The sequence below is a fragment of the Plasmodium gaboni genome, chromosome 3 (assembly GCF_001602025.1).
Source record: "Plasmodium gaboni strain SY75 chromosome 3, whole genome shotgun sequence".
In the NCBI taxonomy this organism is placed as follows: domain Eukaryota; phylum Apicomplexa; class Aconoidasida; order Haemosporida; family Plasmodiidae; genus Plasmodium; species Plasmodium gaboni.
The window spans coordinates 392,199-404,698 of NC_031483.1; the positions used below are offsets into that span (position 1 = coordinate 392,199).

Consider the following 12,500-nt stretch of genomic DNA (forward strand, 5'->3'; position numbering starts at 1 on the left):
TATACATAAAAAGAAAATAAATCATACATATATAATTATATATATATATATATATATATATATATATATATATATAATATATTTATATATATTTTTTTTTTTTTTTTTTTTTTTTTTGTATTTTCATTTTTTTGAATATTACCTTATTAAAATCGTAGCTCTTGAAAAAACAATATATATATGTAATCAAGGTAAAAAAAAAGAAGAAAAAAAAAAAAAAAAAAAAAAAAAAAAAAAAAAAAAAAAAAAAAAAAAAAAAAAAAAAAAAAAAAAAAAAAAAAAAAAAAAAAAAAAAAAAAAAAAAAAAAAAATATAAATATTTTTTTTTTTTTTTTTTTTTTTTTTTTTTTTTTTTTTTTTATTTAATTCAATTCAATTCAATTCAATTATGCATAATAAAAAAAAAAAAACAATAAGTTTAAACAAATTTTTAAAATTAAATGAAGATACATATAAAGATATTATATTCCATCACAAAAAAAAATACACACATACATATATATAAACGTGTTGGATATGCTTTTAAAAATGCTTTCTTTTTTAATTTATATACACATAAAAAATTGAACACAAAAAAAAAAAAAAAATAAATAAATAAATAAATATATATATATATATATATATATATATTAAAATGGTACAAAAAAAATATCATGTAAGTTACCCATTTTTGTGCTCCTTCTTCATTTGTATGATCTGTGAATATATATATATTGAGCATGGTTATATCTATGCAATAATAAAAAGTCGACAATGAAGGGACCTATATTAACTTCAGACTGAATATGCACATTATTTTTTGGAAGGAAGGGATATATTCTTTTTTGTATATTTGACTTGTTAATATCATAATAATTATGTTTGTTAATATGATCATAGACTACATTTAATAGTTGATAAATACAAGATAAGAATGGTAAAGAAAAAATATATAAATTAAATAATGAGTGTATCACAAATAGTGAGACATGCATTTGATGACAAAAGGATTTACTGTTTGCTTTTCTTTTGTTTAATAAGAATAGAATACGAGAAATAAAATGAATATCAAAATAATATTGAGGATACATAGTTGATGATGAATATAATATAGAAATAAGAGCTAAATCTGTAAATGTTGTTAATTTTTTTTTTATATAATATTTAAATATATTATATATATATATAGGTATATGTATATTTAATTTTATTAATGATACATAAAATAAAGTTAAATTTCTTGAATCTAAATATTGTATAACATGTTTTTTATTTTTTAGTAAATACAAAATAAATTCTTCATCTCTTATTAATAATTTAGCATATGCATGTAATAACATAGCAGTATTACCATCTTCTAATTTATTAATATTATTATTTGTCATCAATATATTTCTTATCATATCAAATATTTTATTTTCTCGTTTATTAAAATTAGCATATGCATTACATAATATACATAATTCAGTAGGATGGAAATTATGTATATTTTTTTTAATATAATTATATAAATAACAAAATAAATTATTATTATAAATATTGCATTTCGAATAGGAATTAATAATCATAGTAATTTCGATTGGCATAAATTTATGATAGTTGCACAGAATATATGATATGGCTTTATTGAATATATCAAAAAAAGGAAATGTCTTTTTTTTCTTTTTTAAAAAATTAGAACTTAAATAATTACTATCACTTAAATGATCTTTGTAATCGACATTATTGTTGACATGTATATTGTTGTTCATATATATATTATAAAACTTTGAATACGAATTTAATATATTTGCCAGTTCTTGAGGTTTAAACTGTTTTATATTATCTCTTATTCTCATACCCAATTTAAAAAACATATTTTCATATTTTTCTATATTTAATAATTTAGAATATGCATTACATATATTACTTATAGATTGATAACTCATATCGTCAATTTGTTCATCTATATATTTTTTCAAGTACCAAAATAATTTTTCATCTATATAATTTAATCTAGTATATGAATTGACAATTTGAGATATATCAAAACTATGAATTATATAATCCTTTTTATTTTCACTGGACATTATTTTATAATTATGTTGTATATATTCTGAGCAACCTTTTAAAAAGTTTCTATTAACAAAATTTATTTTAGCATATGAATTTAAAATGAGAGCTAGCCATCGAATATGAAAATTCTGATGAATATTTTTTTCTTTTAAAATTGATGTTAATTTTGTGCTTAAAATATACCAATAGTTTTTATTTTCATATTTATTAATGGCTAGCTGATTACATATTAGTGAAAGGGACATAAAATAATCTTTATTATTAATATAATTATATGGTGCATTTAAACTTTTAATGATTTGATAACTTGAATAATGAAGAATAAAATGTAAGTTATTATGTATTTTATGTGTATTTATATTATCTCCTCTTTGTTTGAATGTATTCTGAATAGATATATCAGATGAATTATTACACATATTAGATATATTACACATATTAGATATATTACACATATTAGATATATTACACATATTATGTATATTATTACTATGTGTATCTTTATTTATATTATCAGGTGAATCATTTATATTACACTTATTTAATTTATTTATTACATCATATTCATTTTGACCTACCCCTTTTGTCATTTTATTTTTAGATATATCTACATAAAAATTTTCTACATTAAATATTTCATTAGAATAATTATTCTTTATAATATTTTCCTTCTTTTCAGATATATGTTTCATTTCCATATTATTTATATTATTATAATTTTTATTGTATACATTTTCGTTCTTCTTCAATAAAAGATTTTCCTTTCTGCTTAAAATCGAAATGTGATTCATGTTCATACCTTCTTCATTTATATTACTCACATTGTATTCATTTATTTTTTTATTTAAATTTTTCTGTACATTCACAATTCTAAGGTAAATATGTTTTAACATCCTTACGTTCAGCTAGTTGCCATTCGATAAAAAAAACAACATAAGTTCAAATAAAAGATAATAACAAAAAAAAAAAAAAATATATATATATATATAATAATAATAAGATATATACAAATAGATATGTATTTTATGTGCAAATTAATAAATATATAAATTATTAAATATATAAATTATTAAATTTATAAATTAATAAATTTTTTTTTTCTTCAATATGGAAATTGTATAATATATATAATGTATCTATGTATATATATAAATAAATATATATATATATATATATATAAATATATATATTATCAATATGGAGAAAAAAAAAAAAAAAAAAAAAAATTATTTTATCATTATAATTTCTTTTTATTACAAAATAAAAAAAAAAAAAAAAAAAAAACATATGACGTATTATTATTACATTTTCATTTTCCTACCTTTTAGATGTATCAAGAAAATTATTTCACATTTTGTATTTATACGTTCCTTTTGAATTTTTTTTTTTGTCATTTTTGACATTAAAGAGGACTAGGAAAAAAGAAAAAATAACATATATAAAAAAATATATATTATATATATATATATATATATTTTTGTATATATATATATTTTTGTATATATATATTTTTTTTTTCTTTTATTAATGGGTATGTCATTACTTTATACAGTACAAATAAAATAAAAATGTGAATAATTACACATATATATATAAATATATGTGTGTTATATTTCTGTGTAGGTAAATCATTTTTTAATCGTAGAAGCAAATTGTGGTGGGGCCACTGCCATCTAAGGATAGGAAGTCGTCTACAAGTAAGATTAAATAAAGGAGTTAAGTTTTCTCATTTTGAACACATAGGAAGATTTATAGCCTTTGCCAGGTAAACACAAAAGAGAAATAATAAATAATAAATAATAAATAATAAATAATAAATAAAAAATGGAATATAATATAAATTGTTATATATATATATATATATATATATATATATATATATATTTTTGTATTATGTATTATTTCATTTTGATAAGGCAATCGAGATTTTTAAGAGCAGCAACACTCAGTAAGTGCCTGAGGAGAAATTTTTGGGGGTCTGATTTTTATTATGATGGAAAACCAAAAAGTAAAGAAAATCCTCAGCAAATTTTTAAAAATTCACAGGATGAAGGTAAAAAAAAAAAAAAAGAAGAAAGAAGAAAGAAGAAAGAACGAAGAACATATTGATCAACATATATATATATATATATATATATATATATATTTTTTTTTTTTTTTTGTATTTTCTTTTATCCATCTAGGTAAATACATTTATGCCATAGAAAAAGGAAAAATAACACCATCCATAAGTGAAATAAAAAAACTAGAGACAATTTTAGGTGTCCCCTTAAAAAGGAATAAACAAAAAAGGTTACTCAGAAAATTATGATTTCTTCAATAAAGAAATATACTTTTTATTTTAATAATATGGAAAAAAAAAAAAAATATATATATATATAAATATATATAAATATATATATATATATATATTCTTATATTTTTTATATTTTTTTATTTTATTTTATATTTTTTTTTTTTTTGTTGGAAAGGAATATATTTTTTTGAATATTATATGTCACAAAAATTAATTCACGTTCAAATTGTTTTTATATTAAAGTATTGAATATATATATTATATATATTTATATATATTTATATTTATTTAATATAAAAAAAAAAAAAAAAAAAAAAAACATATAATATATATATAATATATATCTTTTTAATATTATATAAAGGACACCTCTAAAAGAATAATTTTTTCTTTTTAGTATTGCTATTTTTATTATTTTATTTTAATTTTTCTTGAGAGTAAAAAAAAAAAAAAAAACCTAAACATACATAAATATCTATGTGTATGTATATATATTTTTATAATATTATACTTTTTATAAAACTATAAAATATAAAAAGATCCACAAGGATTTATATTTTTAAGAGTAAAACATATATATATATATATATATTTATTTATTTATTTATATGTATATATTTCCGTGTATGCCATAAAATAATATATTTTTTATTATATGAATAATATATAAAATCACGTTAATAATTTTACCTACCTGTTATGTTGTATGTTCAAAAAAAACTATGAGTGAGAATATAGAAAATGCCAGAGATGATAATGAAAATGAAGATAGAAATGAAGATAGGAATGAAGATAGGAATAATATTTTTTTGTATAACAACGAAATAAGTAACGAGGGTGGTGATTCATGCAATGTATTATGTTTATTTCTTTTTTTCCTTTCCTTATTTTTTATTATGATTATGAGTGCTGATAATAATACTGCACATACATTTTCAAGCACAGCAAACAACAACAATAATAATAATAGTAATAGTAATAGTAGTAATAGTAATAATAATAATAATAATAGTAACAGTAAAAGTAAAAGTATTCATAATAACAATCATATCAATATTAATAATCATAGTAGTTATAATAATAATTCTGATAACGATCCTCCTTTTAAATATAGAGACAGTGATTACATTTATAATGATAGCTTTAATGATGATGAGTTCTTAAAAAAAGAAGAAAATGATAAGGTTATGAACGATATGTTAGATAATATATTAATACAATGCTTACATTTTAAAGGAGTTTATAAAATAAAAAATAAGAACAATAACATAAAAGAAGATATCATGTTTGATATGATTGAAGAAGACAAACATAAAGATATAGAAAATATAAATTATAAAAAAAAAACAAAAAATAAAAATGAGCAGATTTCTCATGGAACGCTAGAAGCTAAATTGGTTACCTTAAAATTAGCACTTAATAATGTTACAAAGTCTTATATATTTTTTTATTTTAATCCTTATGATAATAAAAATAATAATGATAATATATCCATACGAAATGATATTCCTAAGCAATATAAATATATAGGATTTAATGGCATAAATATAAATAAAGAAAATAGATATATTTTTAATGGTCAAGGTTATAACATCTCAACATTTTGTCAAATAAAAAATGATATAAATAAAAAGAATGATACATATAAATATGGATATACAAATATATATAGTAATAATAATATTGGACTAAATGATAATTGCCTTTGTAATTACACCATAAATATTAATCAGTATATTAATAAATACGAATCAGTATCTCTAAGAGAAGTTGATGAATCCTATCTATACTCTCTCAAAGGATATATCCTAGATGAACAAGAATATTATAAAAATTATTTACAAAATGAATATATCAAACTTTATAAAAATTACATCGATAATATACAAAAATATTATCATACACATTATATCGACAAGGAAAATATTTTACATGCACATGAACTCGGAAATATAAATCAAGAAATTATAAAGAATCAATCCAAATTAAAAGATTTGAAAGAAAATAATAAAGAAATATCTTATGTCACTTTAAAAGATGTAAATCAAGAAAATGGTAGTATGCTTAAAGATAACATTGAAAATGGATATGCTTCCAATATGGTTAATAGTAAAAGCACTACTACAAATAATAATGAGGATAACCATGTTTATATTAATAAAGATAACAATGTTTATATTAATAAAGATAACAATGTTTATATTAATAAAGATAACCATGTCCATTTGAATGATGATAACCATGTCCATTTTAATGATGATAACCATGTCCATTTTAATGATGATGACAATCGTGCTACCAATACACATTATGATGGATATATATATTCCAACAACTGTAATTTACTCATTTCCTTTGAAGGTATAGACATTGATAAAAAATATATATCAAGAAAAGTTTTGAATTTCTCAGTTATATTTAATATAAAATCTATTATAGAAATAAGCTTATTCTGGAGTCAAATAGGAACGAGTGGGTCCATTCCAGGAGCATCGAGAATTTCTTTAATATCCATATGTTTAAATTCTCTTATAGATATTTTTGAATCCTTATTAATTTTATATGAAATATTATTATCAAAATTATTATTAATACATTTTATTTTAATGATATTATTAAAATTTTTATTATTTACTATAATGGAAGTTAGATATGTCCTTATTGTATGGAAAGCTAATCATCAGCATGAAATAAATGAAGGATGGGAGTACATGCAAAGGAAATTAAGTAAATTATATAAATATTATTATGGTAGTATTTTTTTATTAATTCTTATATTTTATTATGTATTCCCTATATTTCCATATATCTTATTAATATTATATTTATGTTGGTTACCACAAATATTATTAGATATATGGAGAGGACAAAGAAATTCCATAGATATTAAATTTGTTTCTATGTTATCTTTATGTCGTTTATATTTACCTATCTATATTTATTTATATCCACATAATATTTTCGAGTTAGATACATTCTCTCAACTTATAGATACATCTAATGTCATGTTTAGCATACTTATAATTTTTATTATATTCATACAATTAATCTATATGTTCTTACAAAGAATTTATGGACCTAGATATTTTGTTAATATAGATCTATTACCACATGTTCATAACTATTATAAAACTATAGATGTCAATTTTGAAGCAGGAATACCAGAATGTGTTATATGCATGTATGATATTATATTAAAACCAAACAAATATTGTGTAACTCCATGCTATCATATATTTCATGAGAAGTGTTTGCAACAGTGGATGGATATCAAACTGGAGTGCCCAACTTGTCGTGGTCCCCTCCCGAATTTTTCGTGAAATAATTGAGAGGGTAGATGATCATCAATTTGGGGGGAAAAACCCGAAAAATAAAAAAAAATAAAAAAATTAAAATAAAAATAAAATAAAATAAAATAAAATAAAAAATTAAAATAAAAAAATAAAAAAATAAAATTTTTTTTTTTTTTTTTTTTCATTATAATGTTATATATATGTATTTATTTTTTTGTGTATTACATTTAATCCACACATTATTTATCATCTGAATATAAATTATTTAATTTTTTTGTATTATATATTTTTTTATTCCCCTTGTAGGTAACATAATAAATAAATAAATAAATAAATAAATATATATATATATATATATATATATATATATATATATATATTTATATTTATATATATTTATTTATATGTTTCATTTTAATAAGTATTCGACTTTTCTTATATCATTATTGTTTAGCTCTAGTATTATTTTTTTTAAATCCTTATTTACAAAACAATATGATAAGAACATGGAAATATTTTTATTTAATTTTTTCTCATGACTATTTGAAATTTTAATAGCATATGGAATAATGGTTTGAATTGTTTTTATGATATATATAGATTCATCTTCATGCATGTTATGTATACAAATAAATTTTAAACATTGTATAAAAAACATGATAATATTATTTATTAATACATATACTGATTTGTTGTCTCTTTTTTCTTTTTCATCCAGTTTAATATCTAAAAGGATAGAAGAGATGTGACTTATTAATTGTTTAAAGTAATTTACATCTTTATTTTGTAGATCATATATATTTTTAAAGATAAAATTTGTATATATTGATATATTATATACAAGCTTTATACATGCATTTATTATTAGAAAATCATTTTGTATATTTACTATTGATAAAAAATTCATAATATTTCTTTTTAAATATAAAAATGATATATTATCAAGTTTATATAATTTTTCATATTCTTTTTTTATTTTTTCTTTTAATTTATTCATTAAACTTTCATTTTTTTTCTTTTTTTCTATCTTTTTATCATACAAATGTTTAATATCTATATCATCATGATTAAATATTAAAGGCACCTGTTCTATCACATCATTTTGTTTATTTTCGTTGTCTTTTTCATTTTTTTGTACTTTTATTTTATCATTAAAACAATACATGTATAAATAAAATCTAGATAAAAGTATCATAGATAATTCACACACATAATTATCTTTTGATTCCATACCATCAATTAATTTATGAAACGTACTTCCTTTTATATCTCCATAATATAATAAAACAACAAAATTCTTGTTATCTATTTCGTTTAGCCATGTTATAGTTAAATTATAAAGTACGCATAATATATTCTTCATTATATTATCATTTTCATTCTTCTCTATATAATAAAACATATTTGACATAGAACATGTCAATATAAAAGAACGAACTCTAATGTGACTTACAAAATTTAATAAAAATAATATATAGTTACATTCCATATTTTTATAATCATACATTTTTTCATTTATATAAATTATTATATTTATCATATTTTTCATACAACATTTTTCAATAATATTCAAAATGTTTGGAAATACAATTAAATATGATAAAAATCCAAACAAACTCAAGCATTCATTTTTTTCCTCATACAAATTCTTCTTATTATTTTGTTTATACATTTCTAACTCTTTTTCTATATCATTAATATTATAACATAATGATAATTTTGATTTTTCTTTTTTTGATATACTTTCATTTTCATCTTCCTTTTTGATCACATCAATAGACATAATATCTTTCAAAACATTCATTATTATTTCCTTCCTTTTTTCATCTCCATCTAATACATAACTATCATCATATTTTATATCATTATTAATTTTCTTCATCTCTTTATAATTTATTGTATTCTTACCAATTTTTATTTTCTCATTAACTTTTATGAACTTCTCCAATTCTTCCATATTTTTATACTCATTTTCTTTCATAATTTCTAACTTTTGGCTAGCTAATTCATTTATTTCCTGAACGTTCAGGTGTTTTTTCACATATGTACATGTCAATATATGACTTTTTAAATTTTCGTATATTTTAATTTTTTCATATGTATAAGTATTTCTTTCATGTAGTATAAAATTATTAATTCTATTAAATAGTTCTTTTAAAATGATATGTTTATCTTGTAACATATGACAGACCATTTGTTTTCCTTCATTATTATTAGATATTATAGAATATAAAAGATGGAGGCACTTGGATACTTTTACATTTCTTAAAAAGTAAAAAGTAAAAATGGGTGTGATAGCGTTCAAGCAAAAATCTGAATAATAAAAATGATTTTCAAGTATGAATATTAAGATATCAATAATTAAATATATACCTTTTTTAACATATTTGTTTATTTTAAAAATTTTATTATTTATATTTTGTGTATTGAATAAGGAATCATAAGATTGTGATTTTCTTTTTATATCAAATAATATATCATTAATTTTGTCAACAAAGAAAGATAACATAGTTATGTATTTTCTTTTTTTTGGTGAGTGCTTCGGATTATTAGAATCATCATCATTTTCTAAATCATATGTATGAGAGCAGAATATTAATTTTGCTATTTCGTCTTTTTTTATTTTCTTTTTAATTCTTTTTAAATACATGTTAAAAAGGTTTGGTTCTTTATTCATATCCTTTTTTGACAATTGCAACATGATTTTTTTGTTTATGTCTGGATTTTTTAAATTGTATGAGAGTAAAGAATTTTCTTCATTATTTGAATTGGGCGGTAAATAAATTTTTGAGTCATTATTATTGTGTTTTACATTTTTTATTTTTTCCACCATTTGTATATTTTTTATGTTTTCCACCATTTGTATATTTTTTATATTTTTTTCTTCCTTTTCATTTTGCGCATTCTTTAATTTCTGATGAGACGGATTACCATATGGCATATATTCTGCATTGTTGTGACCATAGTTCGACTTAACTTGATCATTTAAAATATGTTTGCATTTGTTTATATATTCATTGACCTGTTGGTCATTTTTATTAAATTGTGAAGCTAGATTAAAATTTATTGATGAATCTTTAAATTGAAATAATTTAAAAAGCGCTAGAGCTTTTCTTGCATAACCTTTAAATATAATAGATAGATTAATTTTGAGATCTGTTTTGAATGTATCATAATATTGAATAACATGATTACAATTAATTATAGCATTTTCATATTGATATATTTTAATTTGGCATAGAGCTATATTAACATATAAATCTAAATAATCTTTACATAAATCTAATCCATTTTCATAACATTCAATAGCATGTATATATTTTTTTTGTTTAAAATATTCATTTCCTTTTATTTTCATAGAATATGCAACTTGTTGTCTATCTTTTTTTTTTTGTAGATCTTGATTTAATTTAGTTTCTAATATTTTGAATTGTTCATTGTTTCTTGGAAGACATAAATTTTTTTCATCTTCATCAAATGAATCAGTACTTGGTTCATAATGATTCCATTTTTCATAATTAATTGAATTTTTATATATTATTTTATTTTTTTCTTGTTCTTTTAAATATGTATTCCATCTATTTCTTCTTATATTTCTTTTATTTTTTAATATTTTATATTTTTGTATTTTATCATTTATATCTTTTTTCCTTTGTTCTTTGCTTATAACTTTTTTATTACATCGTGCACAATTAGTTAAATCATAATTATATAGAACAAAACAAAAAGAACAAAAAAATAAATAATTATCTTCATTACCTTTTCCTTCTATACCCATAAGAAATCTTTTCTTTTCATATTCTTTTTTTTCTTCTTCTTTAATTTCTTTTATTCTTTTTTCTAACCATAACTTCTTCTCTTCTTTATCTACTTCTTCAACACTTATGGTCCCTTTTATCAATCCGTTAATTTTATTGCTTACATCTTCTACTCTTTGTAAAAAATCTTCTATGTCTTCATCTTTTGGTAGTTCATATTTATTCCCCTCCCCTGCAGTTATCATTATTTAGACCCATAAACGGAAATATATATTATATATATATATATATATATATGTCTTAATAATATCAGATATAATATATATGTATATATATATATTAATCAGGTAAAAAAATCAAGGATTTATTTATATCTACAAATAGAATGCATTATTGCAATATAAAAAAATAAAAATTAAAAAGATGATAAGTAGTATAATATATATAATATATATTATATATATATATATATTTTTTTTTTATTGATTTAATTATATAATAATTATGTGGGGGATAAAAAAAAAAAAGAACTAGATAGACAAGGAAATAAAATATATATATATATATATATATATAAGAAAGATTAAAAACATATATTTAATTACAATTTATGTAAAAGCTATTCTACATTTTTTTAATTCTTAAAAGGATAAATTATGGCATATTTAATAAATAAATAAATATATATATATATTATATATATATATTATGATAATCTTATATATCAAGGTGGACATATAATATAATATATAATATGTGCATCATTACAGTAATATTAATTATTATTATTATTTTGTATTTTTTTTTTTTATGATAATTTATTTTATTAATATATTATAAGATTTGAATAAATACATACTCTAATATATTTTAACATGTTGAATTTCACATGTATTTTTTTTCTTTTTTTTTTTTTTTAATATTCTCTCTATAATATATATAATATTTATATATATATATATATATATATAATATATTATTCATTTATATTATTTTATATATATATATATATATATATATATATATATATAATATATTATTCATTTATATTATTTTATATATATATATTTATATATATTATATATATATATATATAACGTTTAATGCACAGTATATTTT

General features: G+C 18.7%; 4 protein-coding genes across 4 annotated transcripts; 2 read left to right on the plus strand and 2 right to left on the minus strand.

Annotated features, from left to right (window-relative positions):
- Positions 1-683: 683 nt before the first annotated feature.
- PGSY75_0311900 (hypothetical protein) lies at positions 684-2,927 on the minus strand (the record flags this gene model as incomplete). The annotated part of the gene is made up of 1 exon (XM_018783974.1): positions 684-2,927. The coding sequence occupies one exon, from the start codon at positions 2,925-2,927 to the stop codon at positions 684-686; it is 2,244 nt and encodes a 747-aa protein (XP_018643557.1).
- Positions 2,928-3,561: 634 nt separating this feature from the next.
- Positions 3,562-4,345, plus strand: PGSY75_0312000 (hypothetical protein; the record flags this gene model as incomplete). The annotated part of the gene is made up of 4 exons (XM_018783975.1): positions 3,562-3,565; positions 3,658-3,799; positions 3,951-4,087; positions 4,218-4,345. The coding sequence occupies 4 exons, from the start codon at positions 3,562-3,564 to the stop codon at positions 4,343-4,345; spliced, it is 411 nt and encodes a 136-aa protein (XP_018643558.1).
- A 707-nt stretch (positions 4,346-5,052) lies between these two features.
- PGSY75_0312100 (putative E3 ubiquitin-protein ligase) lies at positions 5,053-7,650 on the plus strand (the record flags this gene model as incomplete). Its single annotated transcript, XM_018783976.1, has 1 exon — positions 5,053-7,650. One exon carries the CDS (start codon positions 5,053-5,055, stop codon positions 7,648-7,650), a length of 2,598 nt encoding a protein of 865 aa, XP_018643559.1.
- A 382-nt stretch (positions 7,651-8,032) lies between these two features.
- PGSY75_0312200 (TPR domain containing protein) lies at positions 8,033-11,626 on the minus strand (the record flags this gene model as incomplete). The annotated part of the gene is made up of 1 exon (XM_018783977.1): positions 8,033-11,626. The coding sequence occupies one exon, from the start codon at positions 11,624-11,626 to the stop codon at positions 8,033-8,035; it is 3,594 nt and encodes a 1,197-aa protein (XP_018643560.1).
- Between the last annotated feature and the right edge of the window lie 874 nt (positions 11,627-12,500).